This window comes from Chlamydotis macqueenii, chromosome 22 (assembly GCF_036417535.1).
Source record: "Chlamydotis macqueenii isolate bChlMac1 chromosome 22, bChlMac1.mat, whole genome shotgun sequence".
In the NCBI taxonomy this organism is placed as follows: domain Eukaryota; kingdom Metazoa; phylum Chordata; class Aves; order Otidiformes; family Otididae; genus Chlamydotis; species Chlamydotis macqueenii.
This window is the reverse complement of record NC_141577.1, coordinates 7895004-7916878: the sequence shown is the minus strand read 5'-3', so window position 1 is coordinate 7916878 and position 21875 is coordinate 7895004. Positions and strand designations below refer to the sequence as shown.

The 21875-nt window shown below is 57.0% G+C and overlaps 2 protein-coding genes across 4 annotated transcripts in view; one reads left to right on the top strand and one right to left on the bottom strand.

Annotated features, from left to right (window-relative positions):
• Positions 1-468: 468 nt before the first annotated feature.
• Positions 469-9179, bottom strand: MECR (mitochondrial trans-2-enoyl-CoA reductase). Of its 2 annotated transcripts, none has more exons than XM_086765231.1 (10): positions 8910-9179; positions 5737-5834; positions 5459-5590; positions 3731-3874; positions 3545-3647; positions 3152-3254; positions 2785-2858; positions 2254-2314; positions 1981-2053; positions 469-1632 (listed from the first exon to the last, which is right to left on the bottom strand). In XM_086765231.1, the coding sequence occupies exons 1-10, from the start codon at positions 9038-9040 to the stop codon at positions 1469-1471; spliced, it is 1083 nt and encodes a 360-aa protein (XP_086621357.1). In that variant the 5' UTR covers positions 9041-9179; the 3' UTR covers positions 469-1468. The 2 variants fall into 2 exon arrangements, with proteins under 2 accessions (XP_086621357.1, XP_086621358.1); XM_086765232.1 differs by having other exon boundaries at positions 9020-9166.
• A 10941-nt stretch (positions 9180-20120) lies between these two features.
• The window catches only part of PTPRU (protein tyrosine phosphatase receptor type U), a 72412-nt gene continuing 70657 nt past the window's right edge, over positions 20121-21875 (top strand). For both annotated transcript variants that reach the window (XM_086764909.1, XM_086764908.1), the window contains exon 1: positions 20121-20275. In XM_086764909.1, coding sequence (XP_086621035.1) covers positions 20203-20275 — 73 coding nt within the window. In that variant the 5' untranslated portion in view covers positions 20121-20202. The remainder of the gene's footprint in view (positions 20276-21875) is intronic.

The window sequence follows — 21875 nt, the reverse complement described above, 5'->3', positions numbered from 1 at the left end:
AGTGTCTTCTGCCTGCTTGCTAATGTCGTGTGTCAGTGCGGGGGGGGTTGATTGGTTCACAGGGTGCTGCGGTTCCAGTGCAGACTGTGCTTGGAACCAAGCGTCCAGCTCCCTCTCAGCCTCCCTGATGTCCCGCAGCCTCCTGACCGCCTCCTGCAGCTCAGCCCCTGCCGCAGGAGCTGCTCCACCTAGGCACACCTTCTGCAGCCAGGGCTGCCGCCTGCCCCTGCCCTGGGAGTAGGGTCCAGGCACTGCCTGCAGCCCGAGCTCTGCACCGCAGCCTCCCCCCTCGGCTGCTCCGTCGGCAGCGGGACGCTAACTGTAAATAAGGCTTTATAGAACGGAAAATCCCCGAGACCGTGATGGGGAAAGAAAGGGCCAGGCAGCGAGGGGTGTGTGGGGTTTGCCCACCCTCGGTGCCGCGCACCCCCTGCCCGCCCGAGCACAGAAACATTTATTAGCACCATCTTAAAAAAAAATATATATATTAGACGCCAGTTTCCCGGAGGTTCTTGTCACAATCAGTAGCGGCACCGGAAACAGCAGCAGAACTGAAGTCAAGTCCAGGTGTTGCTGAAAGTCCCCCCTTGCCCTGCAGGTGTCCCGCTGGGACCTGCTGGGTGAGTCCTGTCCCCACCTCCAATGCCACCACCCTAGGGGACAATGGGGTCTTACAGCTCCCACTGATCCTTGGTCACTTGGCCTTTCTCTCTTTTTTTGCCTTTTGGGCTCATTTTTAAGATGAACTGATGTCCAGGGCTGGAAAAGCCCTTTGTGCCCTTGTCCTCCAGCCCGCACGGGTGTCCCTGGCCCCTGTCCTGCCAGCATTGCATGGGCTGGGCAGAGAAAATAATTAAAAAAATGAAATAAATTTTAAATTTTTTTTCTTCTGTAATTCAGTGTAGGGAGTGCCCCTGGCCCAGGGGTACCTGGCTGCTGAACTTGGAGGGGGGTCTTGGAGGTGGCTCAGAGGCTGCAGCAGTGCAGGGGGGGTCCTGCCGGGTAGGAGCCTGTCCCGCAAAGTCACCCAAAAGCAGCCAAAAATCTCCTGGAGGGACAGTGCAAACAGCAGAACATTGCCAGCTGCTAAGCCAGGCAGGACGCGGCAGCGCAGCACCCCCAGCCTCAAAAACACCCGTGAGAGGGAATGGCTGCTCTTCTGACACCCTGAGCCGAGCCAGCCGCCGTCCCTGGGCTCCCTGAGCTCCCTCTTGCACCCAAACCTCACCCCAGCCACAGCGAGACTGCAGCCTCCCTCAGAAGCAACTACGCACGCTGCCGTCCACGCAAAGCTGCAGAGGCTTTTAAAATTTTCAGTGAGCATCTAAAAGTTAAAACAAAGGTCAATGGATCTGGAGGATTTTTTTTCCCCAGAAGCACCTCTTGTCTGCAGAGAAGGCAGCAAAGGGAAGCTTGGCTGTGGTGGAGCCGCACTGGGCTCAGCCCACTGCCGCCCAGGAGCCACAGCTCAGAAGAGGAGGATCTGCTTCGAGGATGTGAAGGGCCTCATGGCGGCCTCCAGCGCCGCCTTGTAATCCTGGAGCGGGACCTCAGTGCAGGCCGGCGCGGTGAGCTGGCCCCTCCGGATGAGCTGGTACAAGGCGTCCATCATGCTGGCCAGGCGCTCCTGGTCTGCAAGGGAAGGAGGGAGCTCTCACCACCGCGCGTGCCGAGCCTGCGCCGGGGCATCCATCCCTGGGCAAATACCCGCCTGAGGCTGTACAGCGTCCCAGGGACACCAAGGTGCGATGTGCTCCCAGCTCGGGCACGCAGGATGGGGCAAAAACCCCTGGTGTGGTGGCACGTCACAGTCCATGCCTGAGCCACACCACCCAGCGCCTGCGTTTCAGCCGCCTGACGACTATCAGCACTCATGACTCACGTAAGAGCAAAGAGGATGGCACCCGTGTGGCGGTTTGGCACCTGTTCCCGTGTCGACCCACCGCGCCGGTGCTATCCCTCAGCACCCATCCAACTCACCCTGCGCGTGGTCCTTCCTCCACTGGGTAATCCAGAAGCCGCGCAGCCGCACGTCCTGGAAGATGAATGCGCTCTGTGGAGAGAGGGAGCCGCACAGCTAGGTGAGACCCGTGTGTCCCCTCCCAGTGTGACAGCGGCGGAAGGTGGCAATGGGGACCCTCACGCCTTTGTTAGTGCTCTCATTTGTGAGTCAGCCTTGAGGGGATGGGGACATCCACAGTGGAGCACACGGGATGTGCCCCGAGGGAAATCAAGAGCGTCTCCAGCACTCACCACAGGCACCATCACGGGCTGCTTTGCCATGCCCCCGTAGGTGACCATGGTTCCTTTGGGCCTGGAAGAGGGAGCAGGTATTCAGTGACTGGTGCCCAACAAGCAGCTCTGACCTTAAAACCTCTCCCTCTGCCGTACCCAACCCCACCGCTTGCACTAAAGCTCCCCCAGCTATCCCTCAGATTCCGCTTTCCAGAGCCCCCCTCTCATTCCCACGCACCATCAGCCGAATTTGCAGCAAAATACACCAGTCACACCTGGCCAGGACCTGGTGACCTTCATAACTGGACCTCAGCTGCCTCCAGCCACCAGCAGCGTTTGAGACACACAGCGATGATGGGTTAACTTTAAATCACTGCTGTTTCCCAAAACCAGTTCTTCTCCACTCATCTCCCCTTTCCAAAACTTCAGTGATGACCAACATCAGCTAAAAACATCTCCAGCCACCCCTTGCACTTGAGGGCTCTGGAGCAAGACCCTCTGGTGCTGGCTGCTGTTCCCGCGCCCAAGCCACCGCCCAGCCAAACTTACTGCAGATGCCGCAGCATGTCCGTAGTGCTTTTGCCTCCGACGCAGTTCAGGGCGAGTCTAGGCTTCGGGATGCCCTGCAAGAGTTTATTGAGAACGTTCCCAAATTTTAGGGCTCTTTTTGAGGATGGGACCGTGGTTCTTGAGGTGGCAACTGGCTTAAACTTGACATTTACCTGGGGGCAGCTAAGAGTCGTAGAGCTAAAAATCTATGACCTGGCCCTTGCAGTAGCAGCAAAAGCCCTCAGCTTCTGGGGGTAAATCCTCATCTAGAGAGAGATTTGTCCTTCCCATGATCCCTGCACATTGCCCTGCAGCGGTGAACAGCAGGGACTGGATGGTCTCTCCAGTGGGATCAACATTGAGGTACCTTAAATAAATCTTTCATCTCTGGCTTTCTCAGCATCTCCTCTGTGATGACATGGTCTGCACCCAGGGCCATCAACCTCTCCACCAGCTTTGGGAGATCAGGTCTAGGGGAATAAAAAAAAAAAAAAAGAAAAAGGACCTTATAAACTGGAAAGCAAAGTGTCATCTTCTCCTCCGTCCTGTGCAGACGTAGCTCGGGGACAACAGGGCAGAAGCTGGAGGACACCTTGGAGGAGCAAACAGGGTGCAGGCTGAACCACAGGAGAAAATCTCAGGTTGGACCAGCAGGACAACCAGATCTTGCTACCAAACTTGTCCGACCTGCCAGCCTCCAGCCCATGCCGAGGGCAGCTCCTGCCCCGCAGGAGATCATCTCTCCTCCCAGGGGACTCACCTGTCCCTCACCACGTTGATGCTCTTGATGCCAGAGGCTTTGGCGATCTGGATAACAGCCTGGCCCACGCCACTGTTGGCGGCGTTCTGGATGATGGAGTCACCTGGATATAAATCAATCCAGATTTTCATGGCAGAAGCGATCAGCAAATCCACCCGGATTTCTTTCCGCCCGGCAAAGCCGTACCCGGCGCCAGGGTCTCGAAGTCGGTCAGCATGCGGTATGCCGTGCAAGGGTTGACACTCAGGGTGGCGGCGCACAGCATCGGGATGTCGCTGGGCACCTTCAGCAGCAGCTTCTCGAGGAACACCCCCTGCGTCCGCCACGTCCCTGGGGTACCGGTGGCATCGCAGGCAGCGCGGGCAGAGTGGCAGGAAGGTGGGCAAGGAAAGGAAAACATTATGAGACCTCAACTCACGCCGTAGCCTTAACCCTGGCTGCGGCAGCATCGCTACGCCATGCACCGTCTAAATCCCGGAGAGTGAATTATGAAACATTCTTCTCTATGGATACAGCCAAAATACTGTGAGAGGCAGGGATGGATCCCCTGCTGCCTGCTGAGATTTATCATCCAGCAAAGTCTTAATCATTTCCCAGAAGGACAATGGGACTGGGGCTCCCTGGGCACAGGGAGTGTGCAGAGCTAATGGAAATACTCCCCAGCCCAAGGACGAGCCCATACATTCAAAGTCAATTTAGTCAGATTACTCCTTCTATAGTTACATGTGATTTAACCCCCTATCACCCAGTTACTTTTTTTTTCTTAATGTTGAAAAATATCACATTTGGATCTTAACCAGATAGCCTTCCTTCTCCCATTAAGCGAAAAAGCCTTTTAAGAAGAAATAGCAAAGAACAAGCTGTTAAGCTAAAACAGAACCAACAATTTTTCTGGCCATTGGCATTTCAGAGGAGCACGAGAAACGTTTGTCAGAAAATAAATCCCCATCCTTTCCCATCAGAGCAGTATTAAGGAGAAAACTGTAACGAGATATGACCATGACCTTGCACAGGTCAGACGCTTTACCCCGGGTCTTTAAGGAATCTCTAAGCAGATGTGACAAAACGCGGTTGCTTCCAGAGAAGCACCGATTGCTGCCATGCTTTATGATGCTGCAGAAGCCCCATGAAGGGGTGACGCTACAGAAAAGTAGATTATTTCTATATTCAAGTTTAGCAAAAGCAATGGCATGGCTACCACTCCTCTTGCACGTGCTTTGGGTTTTGCATTGCATGTGTCCCCTTCCCCGGAGACTCCCGTCCTTCCCTGGAGCCTCCCTGCACCTGCAGAGGATGAGCAGCATCGCTGCTGCGGCTGGGGATCAGGTACTGAGCTCGCTTTAAAAAGAGATACATGAAAAATAAAAATACGTGGCAGGAGGAGTAAAACTGAAACCAAACAGGTACAAAATGAAGATGCCTTTGTGCAGCTCCAGTGGTTATCCCGATGCTTCTTCTCTGAGACGATCCCGCTCATTATATTTATGATGAGGCTAATATGGCTCTAAATGGGTTCCAGCCACCGCTTCCCTCGCCTGGAACATTCTTTAATGGAGCTTTTTATTTTTTTTTCCATTTTAAGTCACATCTGATTAGATGTAATTGCTGTAAGCGGAAGGGGCATGTGGCTCTGCCCACACCCAGCAAGACGGTGCTTTGGAGAGGAGTGGTTCTGCTCCAGGGCCCCCAAAATCCCTGCACCAGCCTCCGAAGCATCGGTTCAGACAGGGGCATGACCACAAGTTTGCTCTCCGTGCAGACCTGGGCAGCTCCTGGCAGGCACGAGCATCCCAAAAATCCCCCGGGAAAACGTTTTCCAGGTGGGGGATGTGCAGGAGGACCTTGCTGGTGAGCTAGGATCCAGCAGTGCCACGGGTCATGGCGCCAAGGATGCTGGGGTACGCAGGCACTCACCGAGGCCAGTGCTCGCCGGGATGACCCAGTCCCCGGGTTTCAGAGCCGTCACGCGCCGCCCCACCTCCAGCACTTCCCCAACACCTTCGTTCCCTCCCACGGTGGGCAGCGAGGAGAGGAGGGCGTAGGTCCCTGTCGGGAAGGTGGAGATGAGCTGCAGAGCCCGTCATACCCCGAATCTGCCAATTCCAGAAGCAGGCTCCAAACCCTTCGAGACATCCCACCAGGAACATCTCAAGGAGAATGAATATGCAAAAACGATGCAGCCAGCACATTACCTTGGATCATATTGATGTCAGCGGGATTGATGGGGGCCGCCAACATTTTAACATGGACATCAGAGTCCCCCAGCTCAGCCACCTTGAGGTCCTTCAGTCTGAACAGGGAGACACGAAGGAAAAGCACGTTAGTACAGGCTTGGCCGATGCCTTCCGCACCTTGGTTTAAGCTGGAAAGAGACGCCCATACCACACATGCAACGCAACAGGCTTAAGATCAACATCGCCATATTCCCCACCTCACCCAAACTGCTGTAGCCTGGTCTCCTCCAGCAAAGAAACCCAACATCCAACTTGGACAACCTCATCAAGACCCCTCTGCTTCCCAGCCTGTCCCCAGGGAGCAGCGGGTAGCGATGCCCATATCCATCCCTAAACCTCATGCCCTTAGCCGGGGGCAGAAGCAAATCCTGAACAGTCCTTGCACAGAAAAAAGCCCCTCCAAGAGGGATGACGTCCCCAAGCCCTTTGCCACAAGACATTTAAAAAGGAAAGAAGATGCTCTTACAGTGAGGGAAGAGCGAGGCTGAGTCATTTAGCTCATCTCCCTCCCACAAACGCATCCTCCAGGCGTGCACGGCCCCAGGGGAGCCACAGTACAAAACTTGTGGGATACCTTGGTTCTTGTGAGGGGAGGGAAAAGCTCCTCCAGAAAACCCAGCAGCACCATGACAGAGACCATGAGGAAAGAGGAACGGGGGGCTCGGTGACCGCCTGACCCAAACCCACCCAGCTGTGCCAATTTGCAAGACGAAGGCAATTCTAACCACACGTGAACGAGCCGGGGGCTCTGCAAAGGCTGCCAGTTTTAAGGGCGGTTATTTGCTGCAATTACATGCTGCTAAGTATGCGTCAGTAGGAACGATACACTGAATTTCTCTTCGTGGCATGGCCCAATGTGCTCCAGTACTGGTTTTGGGTGTGGGTATCAAGCTCCAGCTCTCGCTTTCGGCAGCAGTCACCCACAGCACGCACCTTTGCTGAGCATCCTTGCTACACGGGTGCATCCCCCCACACGGAAACCCTCCCTCTGCATCGCGCAAACCGCCCCTGCCGCCACCCCGGCTGCCCCGTCCCTGCACACCCATCACAGGGGCGGGTGTCTGGCTTTTGCAAGTGTTTTCCTCTCCTAATTAACAATTAGGATGATGAGACGTGAGGGAGGCTCCTAGGAGGGTCCAAAAACCTCACTAGGAGAGCCTGTCATCAGCGAGGTGCAGGATATGGCCCTGCAGCTGCTGGGCACAACCAAGAGTCCTGACTTTGGTGGATTTTGCACAAAACCACGCATTTTTTGGCAAGGTTAGGAATTACGAAGCCACGTGCATGTCCTGGATAGGCAGGAGGCAGAAGCGGCTGCCGTGCAAACCGCCCGCCAGAACCAGCAGGTTGAAGTCAGCTCCTTGCAAACACGCTTCAAAGTGAACTGCAGGGCTTCCGCAGGAAAACACAGTGGCTCCATCCTGCTTAAGGTTTAAAAATATTAAAAATAAAATAAAAATCTGCATTCCAAGATGCAAGGACCCATCTGGAGGCAGCGCTGCTGATGGGCACCTGTGCCTCCGACTCCTCGGCCCCCAGTAATGCCATCTCTTAATTTGCTGTTAGAGAGCAAATTAAATAATTCTGGGGTTTGCTCATGTCCAACTGATTGAGATCCCTTTGTTTTTCTCAGAGGAGGTTAAATATTGAGGTTAAAGATAATACCATGTAGTGTCTCTGCACAGCATCAGTCCTGTGCCAGCACCTTGGGCACGAACTCACCGCTCAGATTTCCATCCCATTAAAAAAACAAGTTTCTATTAGACAGATGGACAATTTTTTGATGGGAGGCTCCTAAAAGCCAACCACCCACCAAACTCCCACGTCACCAAGCAACACAACGCTCACTAATCTTAACAAATTCAGCAGGTTACGTAAAAAAGTCGCTGTTTCAAGTGGCTGGGGGGTTTACATCTCATCCTTACTTCAGCCTTATGAAAACTTGGATATTTTCAGAAATCTGTGAAAAAGAGAAGTCGTGAGGCATAAGACCGGCCTTGCACAAGCGATGGGGCAAGGGCAGCAAATCTCAGGAGCTGTCAGTGGTGACAAGCACCGCTGCACAATTAAATGGTCATGAGAAAAAGCATCATCCATCCCCAAAAACTCGCCGGAGGTTGTGTCTGGATGCACCCGGATAACGTATTGGCACCTCCTGCACTTCTGGGGGTGACCTGCGCTCGTTCAGCCGGGGCAGCAAGTCCTCGCGGCTTCCTCCCTTGGAAAAAAAAAAAAGAGGCATAAAATCCACCAAAATGTGACTTCTGCGGCTTTTTGGCCATTTTAGAAGGCAAATCCTGCCCTGCTATCGAGTACCAGCCGCTGTCCCCAAAAACGCTCGCGATGCTGACGCCCACGCCGCCGGCATGGTCCTGTAACGAGGACCTCAAAGAGAAACCCCCATCAATGCAATGCAACTGAGGACGGAGCCGGGGTGCAGCGATGCCGAGGGCCTGGACCTCCCCATCGTACCCCAAATTAAGCAAGAACGGGTTTCCTGGGAAAAAACATGTGGTTTTAAGGCAAACGGGACGAGCGGCAGCAGGCGGGTGGGGAACGGGGAGGCAACAGGCAATAGCGGGATGGGGAAATGGGGGCACCCCCAGGGTTCCCCGGAGCACTCGGGAGCCCCCGAACACCCTTGCACTGCCTGGGGGTCCCACAGGGAGCTGCACCCAGCTTTTGCCCCTACCCCACTCCTGCACCCCCCACTGGACAATGCACCCCCGTATCCCCCCCCACATACTTGCACCCCCCTGCAATGCACCCCTATTTTTGGCCCCATCCTATACCTGCATGCCGCACTGCAATGCACCCCTATTTTTGCCCACACTCCACTATAGCCCCCACCCGCACCCCCATTTCTGCACCCCCCACCGCAGTGCTCCTCACTATACCCCCTCACCTGCACCCCCACCCCATTCCTGAACCCCTATTTTTGCCCCACCCCATTGCAACGCACCCCACTACAGCCCCCCGACCTGCACCCCCGCTCCTGCACCCCCTGCAGTGCCCCCCAGCTTCGCCCTCCCGCTCCTGCACCCCCCACGCAATGCGCCCCACTCCAGGCCCCTCCCTTTCACCCCCTCATTCCTGCACCCCCTGCAGTGCCCCCCACTCCCCCCCCTTACTGGACGACGGCCGGGGGGTCCCCGTGCCGCTCATAGAGCAGCCCCCGCGGGGGGGGCCCAGCCGCGCACGAGCGCGCCCGCACGGAAAGGGTCCGCGCCCCGCGCAGCACCCGCGCTGCCGCCCGCTGCATTTCGGCTCCCTTCGGCTCCGTCCGTCACGGTTCGGCTCCGCTCGGCTCGGTTCGGCTCCCTTCGGCTCCGTCCGTCACGGTTCGGCTCCGCTCGGCTCGGTTCGGCTCCCTTCGGCTCCGTCCGTCACGGTTCGGCTCCGCTCGGCTCGGTTCGGCTCCCTTCGGCTCCGTCCGTCACGGTTCGGCTCCGCTCGGCTCGGTTCGGCTCCCTTCGGCTCCGTCCGTCACGGTTCGGCTCCGCTCGGCTCGGTTCGGCTCGGTTCGTCACCGCTCGGTTGAGCCCGGCGAGGCCCCAGTGACGTCACGAGGGCGGCCCCGCCCACGCCCGGTCGGCCCCGCCCCCGTTCCCCTTAAGGCGGCTCGGCCACCCGTGCGATGAGCTGGCGCGGTCTCTGCGGGGCGGCTCGGGGGAATCTCCTGGGGGGGGGGGGGGGGGGGGGGGGCGGGAGCGGGAGCGGGAGGCGTCTCTGTTTCGGTGCTGGTTTATCCCAAAACGTTGGTAAAAACCGTGCCAGTACCAACGCGGGGAAGCTGACACCAGCTCCCTGCGCTGACCCATGCCAGCGCAGAGGGCTCGGTGATGGGCACAGGAGCCCAGCAGTGGGGTCCTTGGTGCATGCGATGAGCTGTTTCGGGGAGAACGGCCCCTTTTGTGTGCTTTGTTAGCCCACGGCTTCCAGCCACCCTGGAGGGACGTTTGTGCTTGCCACAGGCAGGGAAAGCTGCGTGGCGAATGTTCCTCGGGTGATTGTTTAAAACAACAGATGCCTGACTCGAGTGGTGAGAAAAAAAATCGTCATAATTTAATTCAATATTTTGTATAATTATCTTGAAGGAAAGGTCTCATTTATTCTTCCAATTAAAAGTGATCAGATCAGAGGGAAGGAAGAGGAGCAGCGGTGCCTGCCTGACTGACCCACCTGCCACAGCAGAGCAAACAGCGAATTTTAAAAATAATTTGTTCTTTCCTGTAGAGGTTGGACTTCTCGGACTGGGTGGCATCACCTGTAAATCCGGCTGCTTTCCCTTCCCGATTGATATTTTTTTTTAAGAAAAAAAGGAAAATTTTTTTTTGGGGGGGTGAATTCACGTGAGTGGAAGGTCTGAGGTGAAGGACAAGTCCAGGTTTGGAAAAAAATCCTGAGGATTGCTGAGGTGCTGATGAGGATTTTCCTGCCTCCCTGCTTTTCTCGGGTCGGATTTGCGGCTGCAAAGGGGTGGGCGGAGGAGAGGGAAAATGAACTTTTCTCACTGATTTCTTCTGTTACGAGAAATTCTGGCGTCGCTTGTAACAGGAGCGGGTGTAAAAGCCTTCAGACCCCCGCGGGATTTGCCGGTTCGCTGTTGCTGACAAACGTACGCGCAATCGCCCCGCGCTCACCGAGCGGTTTTTTGCCCGAGTTGGCAGCGCCTCCGTTGGTTTGGCGTGGGTGGTGGGCAAGGCTGGATTCGCTCCCTACTGATGGGTGCCCCATCCGTGCAGTGAGTTTGAACGGCCTCAGAGCAATCTGTGCCGCTGCTGACGGCAGAGCCAGAGGGTAAAATAGGCTTTTCCCGTATCCTGGAAGCATCTTTGCTGCCGGGGAGGAACGGCCCTTGGGAGGCTGAGCGGGGTGTGCGGCCGTCTCTGGCATGGCTGGACACTACACCAGCGTTTTAATCACAGCAATAAAATAACAGGATTTTAATCCGACGAGCCTGTGCGCTGGGAGACGCAGGTGCCCAAGCTCCGCACCGCGTGGCAAAGGGTTAATAACTAATTACGGCAGGAAAATGAGATGCCTTTCCATACCCCTCCAAACGTATGCGCTCGCAAATCGGGGCTGGCAGACAATTTATGATTATTTTGTTAATGTTTCTCCTGTAACAAGCACAATTTCCTGGTGATTAATGACTCCTTCATCTCCTGAAATTGCGTTTTTTTGGGGGCTTTTTTTTAGGAGAGATGCATGAAAATCCACTTTGCAGTGGAGGGTTTAGGAGTCGGTGTGGAGAGGACAAAGCGGAGACAATTCCTGAGCACGAGGTGCCGTGGGGAAGGGGCGATGCTCTCCGCTCCCCTCTGCCTTAAAACCCCGTTATTGATAACGAGCTGTGATTATCATGGCCATCAGTTAATTTGAGGTTTTCATTCCTGTTCAAGGCTGGAAAGCAGAAGTGCTGCCCTTGAGCTGGGTTTATTCTCGCAGACATGGAGACCCCCTGACCCGGTGCCCAGGGCGATGTGGGGATGGGTGGGAGTGAGCACCCACGAGAGCTGGGTGACACCAGGGTGACACCAGGGTGACACTTGCTGTGATTTTATCCCTAAAACCTCGAGACCGGTGGAGGACAGAGAATTTCTCCACTGATTTACAAGGCAGAGCCCAGCGACCCCGGAGTCCCGTGTGCGCTGCGATGCCTCCAGCTGCCCCGGCCCTTAATCGAGTGGATGTGGAATTATTAATTAACTGCTTACAAGATTGAAGCGCTTTCTAATTATGGAGAATAATAATCTATTGCCTTTTCCCTTTTTGGCAGAGACAGGGAAAGTGTGTCTGCTTCTCTTAGGAATAATTAGGAAAGCTGAGGTGGGAGCGCTTCCCTCAGAGGGGGTTTTCTTTGGGGGGATGCTCGGTGCTGCATCTGGCTGTGGTCCAGGCTCTACCGGCCCACCTGGAGACCCAGCACCCCTGCAGGTGTTTTAGGTGGGGATGCTGGGCTGGGATCCCGGAGCTGGGACACACCGAGACGACAAGGCTTGTAAAAGGATCTGCGAAAGGATTCCCTTTTCCAGGCGGAGGAAGGGATGCTCAGGAGCATCCCATGGGAGCAGGTGGTCGTGCCACTGTCTCGTCCTCCTCCTACGTCTGTCGTGGGGTCCTAGGCCCACTCCCGTCCTCACCACCTGGTTTTTATGACGCTCAGGAACAGCTCAGCTCGTATTTTCCCATTTTGAGCCCCGTTTACCCCAAACCCAGCAGTGCTGGCGGAGCCCCATCGTTCTGACGTTGATCACCTTTTTGTTAGCCATGCCTGAATCTTCAGATAAAGAATACATTGTGTTAAAGAGCCACTTTAAATAATCCCCGGGTCATCCTTCATTTAACACCTCTGACAGTGCTGGGCAATCCCATAAACTCTATTGAACCTTTCACCTAAAAAATTTTCCCCAACGCTCCCAGCTTGGGGCAGGTGCGACTGGATGCCCAAGGAGGCTTTATTTTATTTTATTAAGCACACTGATGGCTTCTTCTTACCCCTCTAATTTTTTTTATCCCCCTTTAAATTGTTTCATTTTCAGATAATTAAAAAAAAAATATAGAGAAAGAAACGCAACATTCGGCAGCTGAGGGAGAATGGATGGGTTCTGATTCTCTGCCAGTGAGATGAACAAGGAGGCTTCGTCTCGAGCCGTAAATAAGGGAGGAGAGGGAGATGCTGAGAGGATCCAGCTGTGCCGCTGCCCGCTAGCTCTGCCTGTGAGCGGTGTAACCCGGGGCCATCGTCCTTGCTCGGTCCTTGCTGCTGCTTTTCCTGTCGCTGTTTATTCCCGTGCTGCTCGTGTTTGGGCTGGGTGGCGGAATTGGCTCATCCCTGGACTCACAGTGGGGATTAATTGAAAAAATTGTCATGTTGAGGCATCTTTCCAGCTTGGGGCAGGGCAGGAGCTGGTCCTCCCCGGGTGGGTGTTTGGGGGTTGATGCCGAATCGAGGTTTTCATCCAGCCGGGCAGAGGAGGGTCATGGCCAGGGGGGTGAGACGCTGCTTTAGGGACCCGTGTCACTGTGATGGCACCCAAAGGTGTCACCCCTGCGTGTCTTTGCACCCCTTTCCGTACCGTCCCCACGTCAGGTGGAGCAGGGGACATCTCTTGAGATATCTTTAAAAGATGTTCAGGTGAAGAAAGGCATCAAATCAGCACCTTTTATCCTTCTTAAACTGTATTTTAGCTTTTTTTTCCTCCCCTCCAGCTCTAGGTCCCAATACGTTCCCATTCTGCTCCCATCAACTACAGACCTGAAATATCTCCAACCGTTGCAGGAAACCGTGAGCGTGAGCTGCCTTGTTTGGGAAAAGAATTGATTGATCTCTGGGTTTTGCTGGTTCAAAAGCCGGTTGGTTTTGTTCTTTCCTGTTCGGCTCAAACGCTTGACAAGCTCTTTTTGTTGGAAACTGCCGAGCGCATCCTTTCTCTGACGGGGTTTGGAAAACCACCAAACCGAAGCTGCTGATGCTCAGGGAACAAACAAGGGAGAGGAGAGCTGACCCTCCCCACATACATAAAACTGCATAAAATAAAAACAAACAAGCTGTAAAAACAAATAAAAATAATAGTAAATAAATAGTGGATACAATATTGTTCCCTGCTTTCCTTTCAGTTGGATTTTAAGTGATCGGGGAAGACTGGTTGCACACCCGTCTCCGTGCTCAGGCTCCAGCCTGTCAGCACCGAGAGACGATTATGAGAAATTTGAGCAATATCCAAACCCTAGGTCTGAAAATAAATGGCTTTTATGGTTTTGGATGTGATCAGAGACTCAAAACGCCCCAGCTGATTTACACCCCCCCTCAAAAAAAATCCCCCCAAGGTGATACCAGAGGAGAGGGCATGGAGAGTTTAGTGTAGATCTGCTTGATTTTCCTGCCTTTATTTGTCTGGTTTTTTTTTTTTTAAATCAAAGAAATTTTATTGCGAGGTTCAGGGATGGGCAAATCCACGCTGCTGAGATGGCAGCTGCTCTGCGTTAAGCGCTGAGCAGACAGACAGTGCATGGTGCTCTGGAATATTTTTGGGTTGAAAGTGGTTTGTAAAAATCCCAGGAGCAAATGTGATGCTCCCGGACAGCTCTGGAAGAGGGGAAGGGACGGACTCTGCCCCTTGTGTCCCCCCGAAAGGGGATTTTTAGCTGTTTTGCGTGACACTGCTGGCGGGTGCTGGGGTTAGGACGGCAGGGGAGCGCAGAGCTATTCCCCGCTTCACCCACACCATCGCAGATGTTGAAAAAAGAGACAAAACGAACCCAAAGTGAGATAAATAAGCCAAAATCAGGGTGGCACAGAGGAGACGTCGCAGTGTGCCCGGAGGTGACACTGATGGGGCCGGTCCCTGATGAGCCCCCGCGGCTGTCACGCTCCGTGGTGGAGAGAAGCGGGAGGTTTAGCGGGGTGGCAGAGGGCAACGAGCGTAGCCCTGGTGCCAGTGCTGGGATTTTACATTTTGAAGAGAAACTGCTGCTTGGGACCCTTCCCTGCCAGCCCAGGAGGGAGGACCTGAGGTTTTTGCATCCTTCTAATGAAACCTCTTTAAAATGTTGCTGGGGGGATGTGGGGGCAAGGGGAGCTGGTCTGGGGGCTACTGGCTGCTTTGCTGGCTCCAGAGCATGTCCCGCGCGGGCTGGGATGCTGCCATGGGCCGTGCCGGCAGTTTTGGCTGCAAATTGGAGGAGATTGCATGCAGCTCATGGGAAAAGCAGGGGTAGGTTGAGAAAGCTCCTTCTGAGGTGCAGACCAATGCTTCTCCTTGGAATCAGTGGCCGGGGTGGAAAAATAGCCATTTTCTGGATGAATTTGGTCTTCAAACTCAGCCACGCATCGGGCATCTGTGAGGCTGCACCACTGAGCGCTTGCAAAAATGCCATCAGAGCAGCACCCGGGTGAGGATTTAGCTCTGGGCTTCCCAGTTCCCCATGGAGAAAGCCCAGCACCCTTGGAGCACAAACCAGGAGAGGCGGGTTGGCGAGGAGTCGGGTCTCAAATAACATCTTCTAACATCTAACATTTTCCCGGCTATTTCCTCCGGGAAATCTTGTTCATTCGTTGCATTGAACAGGAGTAGGGAGGTTTATTTGGACAAAGACGTAGAAGTTATTTCATCCTTTCAAGCTGTGATAACTCATCTAATAGCCCCATTATATCCGGCCACGGCACCGCGTCGGGCGTCTGACCGCTCGGGGCTGGACGGACGGGGAGGAGAGCGGCGGATGAGATAATCTATTTTGTCTGTTAAGGAAGAAAAAGGATTTTTGGCATTAGTAAAAGGCAGGTGATTTGAGAAAATAGCAGGGACTTATTAGAGATAAAGGACTGGATGGGGGTGTAATAGGTCGAGGTATAGAAAAAGAAAGAGGGGGATGCAGGGGGAAGAGACTGATGTAAAGGGAAAGTGGGGGGGGAGGAGAAGGTGAAAATTTAGGGGGTGAAATTGCTTAAATTTCAGTGCAGGCTGCTGGGGGTCTTGTCCCTGCAGCTCTGCAAGAGGCGTTTGCTGCAGGGAAGGCATCGCTGGGAGCGATGACCGGGGAGGTGAGGACCGGTCCAGCACCCTGTGGGATTACTGGGGAAAAGTGGGGAATTATTGTGCTGGCAGCAAAATGTGGTACGCTGAAGACAAGCTACAAATGAAAGGGTTTTGGTGTGGAAAGGCCCGGTCAGCGTGGAGGTGCTCGCCCAGCTGGGTGAGGCCGGTGGGAGCTGCAGGTCCATCCCGTGGGTGCTGGGGTAAAGGCTCGGGGCAGCACCTCTCCCTTGATCCACCTTTTTGCAGAGATAATGGATAAAAAAAAATAATAATCCTCCCTAATGTACTGTTGACTCTTAAGAGATTCCAAGCCCCAAACCTCAGCTTTTTACCCCCAACCTGGTGGAACCCAAGAGGCATGGTGGCGTTTGAGGCTGCTGTCACCAAACACCTCGGAGCTGCAAACATTTTTCCTTTGGAAGGGAGGGACAGTTCCAGTCGAGACCATTTGCAGTCACAGCAAGGCCTATATTTTTCCTGCGAATGACTGTACTTGAGGAGTGATTACTTCATTTTAACTCAATTTCTCCTGCAAGGCACTCGGGGGCTGATGGCAGCGGGGAGACGGGGCAGGGGAAGGGATAGGGGGGCTGCAGGCTCGTTCTGCGGGGTGCTGAGCGTTTGTTGCCCCCCAGCCCCTCGGCTCTCGCTCAGGGTGGAAGGAGATGCTCGAGGAGGGATTGGGGTGGGATTTGCACGCCAGGACTGGGATGGAGCTTGGTCCTGTTGGGTGGTCTCCGGCTTCATCCCGGTAGCTGTACGGAGCAGTGCTGTCCGTCCGTCTGTCCTTCCTTCCTCCCTGCTTCCCTGCTTTCCCTTTGTCCCTCCTTTCTTCCCTCCATGCAGGACTGGCGCCATGCTGTGCAGGATGAGTGCTGTGCTGTGCCACCCCCAAAAGCATCCCTGTGCCCCTGCCTGGACCCCTGGCCCTGCCGTGGCAGTGCTGCGAGGTCGGGTCACCCCCTCAGCCTGGGGAGGCAGTGACAGACCTCTCCGCCAGATTTTCCTCCCTTTCAGATCTGTTACACAAATGGGATTTGAGCTGGATGTGCTGGAAGGGGAACTGTCCTCACCACAGCCTCATGAGCAATTCCTGCTTGTCCCTGAACCCCGAATGCATCCCCTCTGTGCATGCATACATCCCATCCATGCATGCACACAGCCCCTCCACGCATCCTCTCCGTGCATCCCCTTCACGCATCCATACATCCACTCCATGCATCCCCTCCATGCGCGCAACATACATCCCATCCATATGCACACAGCCTCTCCATGCGTCACCTCCATGCATGCGTACATCCCGTGCATACATCTGATGCATACATCCCCTCCATGCGTGTCCATCCCATCCATGCATCCCCTCCGTGCATGCATACATGTCCTCCATGCATCCCTGCCATGAATGCAAACGTCCCATGCACACACCCCCTCCATGCACCCCTTCTGCGCAGCCAGCAGCATCCCCATCCCGGGGGGCTCCTCCAAGCTTCTTCCCCAGAGGAAGCAGCCCCCCGGGAGCTGGTGGCCGCCCATGGCACCCTGCGCTGGGCCAGCGCCAGCCCTTCACCGGGAACAAGGCGCCTTTGTGGAGCCCGCGTCTCCCTCTGGCTCCTCTCGTGCAAAATTTGGCCTGCGTCCCCGTGACGGGTGGCGGGTCCAGGGTGCGTTAAGGATCCTGGTTAAGTGGCGCGGATGTATTCCCAAATGAATCCCAGAGCTCCCCCGGGGAGGTTGTGGCGGGGATTTTGGTTTGGGCTGTGACGGAGTGGGATGGTGACCCGCCGGGGAACGGGGGACAGTTTTGTTGTGCCATGCCAGAGGCAAAAAACCACCCCTTCCCGTTTCGGTTTGCACAGCAATTGGTTTAGAAACACAATTTTGGTGTTTAAAAGGCCCACATTGCTCAAAGAGGCTTGTGTGGCTTAAAAGCTTTGTGTTTGCTTTCCCCAAAATCCTGGAAGTATCCTGCTTCCGCTTGGCATCAGCTGCATTTCCCCCCCAAACTGGGATGTTTCAGTTCATCTGCTGGAAAAACCCCAGCCCTGTACCCCCGCCCAGACTGTCCCCGGCTCGTCCCTCAGCTGCCGCGTGACCCGGGCCCTCTTCCCGGCAGGATTTTGGGGAGGCTTTTCCCTTCGGTGCGTGAAAATGCCTTGACTCCCCGGTTTCTTCAGGATGGAATGGGGACCAGGAGAGGGGCGGCTGGATCCTGCGACCCCCCCGGGGGCGCGGGGGGACCCTGCAGAGCCAGCGCCGTGCCAGCCCTCTCCTGCCTTTGCTGTTGCACATCTAAGCGGCTTAATTCCTTTACCGGGCGTTACTTTAACGGGCTTTCAGCGGCACTGGGAGAGGATTTGTCAGGATCGCTCCGTGTTCAGTGCAGGGCAACGCGCTGCCGGTGGCGGCTGGTGATGGGGCTGCATTGGCACCCAGCGGGGGGCTGGCGTGGTTCGGAGGGAGGTGTCTGTCACCCTCTTCTTGCACCCCTAAATGGTCCTGGGTGCCGGTGGCGAGGGTGTGACGTGTCAGCTTTGAGGCCTGGTGAGTGCCACCGTGGTGCAGTCCCTGGATCAGTGCAATGTCCCCAGGGCTGTGCCGTGTCCCCAGGGCTGTGCCGTGTCCCCATGCAGTGTCCCCATGCAGTGTCCCCATGCAGTGTCCCCTGGCTGTCAGCAGAGCCACCCGTTGCCAGCAGATTCCTTTGCTCCACTTGCACCAACTCCGGGGCTCTGGGTAGGGGACACGACGCCCACGCAGCCATGGGGACAGGACTGTCCCCGGAACAGGACCACGCTCACCCAACACCCCTACAACCCCTACCCTGCAGCCTTCCTCCCCTCCTCCTCCTCCTCCTTCCCGCGGGGACGAAGGCCCTGCGAAACAGGCTGGTATTTTTAGCTCCGATGTAGCCGGTGCATCCCAGGTTTTCCACGTGTGGTAAATTCCGCCATCCTCCCATCCTAGGGAGTGCCCGCCATGATTTACTCGGCAAAAAGCTCTTCAGCTCCCGGGAATCATTCATCTTTGAAACAAAGACGCAACGACGCGGCCAGACCTGGCATTAAAACCGCGGCAGCGACGGCCTTGCTTCATTGCCGTGAGCGCTGTTGGGGCGCCTTGCCGCTCCCGCTGTACCCCAGGAACCGGTTCTGGGGGTGGGTTTTCCTCCCCAGTTCTCCCGCCAAGCATTTTCTGTTTCGCCAAAATAAATAATCCAGCCTGACGTGGAGAAGCGGCCTGGCAGTATCCCCGGGGCCAAGCTGAACCTGGACAAAGATTTTGGCACTGGTGGGTGGCATCATCCCACTTCCAGAGCTGGGAGCTTCCCAGTGGATTCACGGGGCTCAGCGACACCCAGGTGCCATCCCCCGTGTCCCCCGTGTGCCCCTGCCGCGTCCCCCTGTTCTCGCAGGACGAGGCTGCATTGTCATGGGGTGCTGCCGATGCCAGGGCTTCTCCCTGCGCGATTTGGGGTAAAAAGTCCCAATGTTGTGCAGGATTATTCCCTTCACCTTCCAAATTTTCAACTGCCCAAGCGGTTTCCCAGCCCGGAGTGGCAGCCAGGGCTGGGTGACCCAAGCACGGATCTCGCTGGAAAGCTGGTGTAAAGGTGTCCCCATCCCCCTCGCCTCCTCGACCCAAACCTTTGGAAAAACATTTTCTTCCAGAACTGGGGCCGGAGAGGATGTCGCTGAACAAGGCGCCTTTCATCCCGGCTGGCACCGCTGGCAGGGGCACGCAGGGGCTGCCAGTGCTTCGTGTCACCTCCCGCGTCCCGTGGCCGCAACAGGGCTGGAGGTTTTGCTTTTTTTACACCATTTTGTGTTTTTCTCCTTTCAGCTCGCTCTGGGTTCCGTCTTGCACCTCCCTCTCTCCTTCCCACCCCAGGGGACGGTGGCTTCGCTGGGTGTCACCGGGGTCCCCTGTGCCACTGCCCCCCCCGTCCATGTTACCATGTCACTGTCCAGCCGGAGAAATCCCCACGTCTCCGGGACGGACCGGGGTGGGGGGTGTTTGGGGTGTGAGGACCCCCCAAAGTTGGCAGGAGCCTTTGTCCCCAGTGCTCAGCCCACGGGGACCACGGGCATAGCCCATGGGTGCTGGGGGTTGGAGACCCCCACCCCGAGGGGCTGGGGGCACCTGCCAGCCCTCCCCAGGGTGGGTGTCACCCCCCCTCCCCTTCACTCAGCTGCGTGAGTGGCAGGGACCCCACGCAGGGTGCCGCTGCACTCACCCCACCCGCAGCCCCCCCGGCCCCCACCCCAATCACCCCCTGCCCAGCCGCCCCCCTGCCCCCGCTCTGCAGCTGGGACCCCCCAGGATCCACTCCGGCTTGGTGGGGACCCCCCCCACCCCTGAGCTTTGGGGACACCCCGTCCCTAGCTGGGGACCCTTCTGCAGCCAGGCAACCGCTGCAACCGGGGACCCCCCTCAAACCTTGCACCCCCTTATAACCAGGGACCCCCCACTTTCCTCCCACAGCCGGGGACCCCGAGATGTGCACCTCCCTGCAATCGGGGACTCCTGTGCAACTGGGGACCCCCCTGTGCAACCGGGGACCACCCTGTAACTGGGGACCCCTGTGCAGCCCCCCGCAGCCCCCGGGACACCCCCCCCCAATTCCCCACCGCCGGCGGGGGCAGAGCTGGGGCTGCGTGTGCGCGCGGCGGCCGGCAGGGGGCGCCCCCAGCCCGCCCGCGGCGGCGGCGGCGGCGGCGGGCCCCGCGCGGCGCTGACGTCAGGGCGGAGCGAGCCGCCGCCGCGCGGCCGCCGGTATTTGAGGCGCGGGGCGGGCGCGCGTGCCCCGCCGCGCCGGAACCGCGGGCCCGTAGGCGGCGGCCCCGGCCCCGGCCCCTCCGCCCGCCCCCGCCCCGGCCGCACCATGCGAAGCGCCCGGGCGCTGCTGCTCGCCCTCGCCCTGCGGGTCTGCGCGCTGGACACCGAGGCGCCTGCCGGTAGGAACGGAGCGGGGGGGGCACCGGGGAGGGGGGGGCTTGTGAGGGGGGTGGGGGGTCCCGCTTGCTCGGTGCGCGCTTGCGAACTCGGGGCGCGCTCCCCAGCGGTGGGGCGAAGCGGGGTGGGGGGGAGCCGTCGAGTTGCGGAGCGGAGGCGAGCCCACCCACCCCGGCGGCCTCCGCTCGCTCCCCGGGCACCGGGGCGACATCCAGCCCCTCCTGCGCCCTCCCCTCCCCTCCCGCGAAGGAAAACTTCGCCCCGGTGCCGGCGGGGCTCCGCTCGCAGGGGGAGCCCGGCCGGGGCGGGGCGCGGGGCGGCCCCGGGGGAGCGGCGGGGTCCGGGTCGTTATTTGCCCGGCCCGGGGGGGTGCCGGGGGTGGGGGGTCACCCAGAGTGCCGGGGGGATTTGGGGACCCTTCGGGAGGAACAGGTGGCAGCCGAGGCCGCTCTCCCGTTGCAGCCTCCCCTGGCTCTCACAGGGATATAATTAGAGTTTTACCAAAGCGCGATCGATATATTTGTTTATTTTAAATTAAATTTAATTTTTTTTTCTTTCTCCGTTCCTCTGAGCACTTTGGCATTGACTCCCCCCACGGGGGGAAGGAGCGTGGCGGGACCCTGCGAGCGGGGGCAGGGGGACACACACACACACCCCACCGCTTTAGAAAGCAGGAACGGGGCTTGGGTGCCCGAGGCGGGTGGATTTGGGGCTCCCGAGGCGCTACCAGGGACTGCGAGGGCTTTTTGCAGGGGAAACTGAGGCACGGGGGAGAAGGGAGCCGGTGCCTTGCTCCAGGAGGACCCCAGTGCGGCAGCTCTTGGTGATGCTCTGTGCATTAAGGTGTTTTTTTGCCTGGTTATTTTTTTTTTCCCCTTTAAAACAAAGCAGCTCACCAGCATGCAGTCCCTATGTTGGTGCATTGTTTCTATGTTTTTTTTGGGGGGAATAGTGGCTTTTCTCCAGAAATTATACGTAGGGACACCCATCAGCAGAAAGCAAAATAAGGCTGACCCATGCCTTATGGGAGAGGGGGAATGATGGCTGGGGGAAAATGAAGCAGCCGCGGCTCTCCACAGCTCACCCAAGGCGGAGGAGGTGGGAGGGAATGAGCTTACATTTTGCTGGGGCAGCTGGAGGGGGAAAAGTTGTGTGCTGGGGTGGGGGAGATGCTGATCCGTGCACGGAGCAGCCCTGTGCTTCAGGGCAGAGCAAGGAGGCCAAAGGGAAACTGAGACGCGTGGCTGGTGAGGGGCTTCGAGTCCTCTGCTGGAGGAAGGGGCTTCTGCACTCCCCTGGGTGCTGGGGAGAGGGGATCTTGAGCTGTGCTGCTTCCCAGTCCTGGGGCGTGCGTCTTTCTCTGACAGCCAGCTCGGCTGAGCGGCAGCAGCAGCCTGTGAGGGACTGGAGGGCTGTAGTGGGGACCTGCACCCGGTGCTGCTGGGAGGGCTCTGGGGGGAGGCTCCCCCTCCCAAGCAAGCCCTTTCCCTTCCGTGGGCTTCCTTCCCTGCAAGATGGCATTTGTGAAGGGCAGGATCGAGATTGCTCCTGGTGTAAACCTGGAGCGTGTTTACTCCGGCGCTTCCCCTGGTACATGTAGAG

Excerpts from the sequence above, each read along its gene's own strand:
- MECR (XM_086765231.1), bottom strand. The coding sequence starts at position 9,040 with ATGCAGCGGGCGGCAGCGCGGGTGCTGCGCGGGGCGCGGACCCTTTCC. Across the intron at positions 3,875-5,458 it reads CCCGGCGAGCACTGGCCTCG|GGACGTGGCGGACGCAGGGG; the intron begins GTGAGTGCCTGC and ends CCGGTACCCCAG. Across the intron at positions 2,859-3,151 it reads AGATGAAAGATTTATTTAAG|GGCATCCCGAAGCCTAGACT; the intron begins GTACCTCAATGT and ends AAACTCTTGCAG.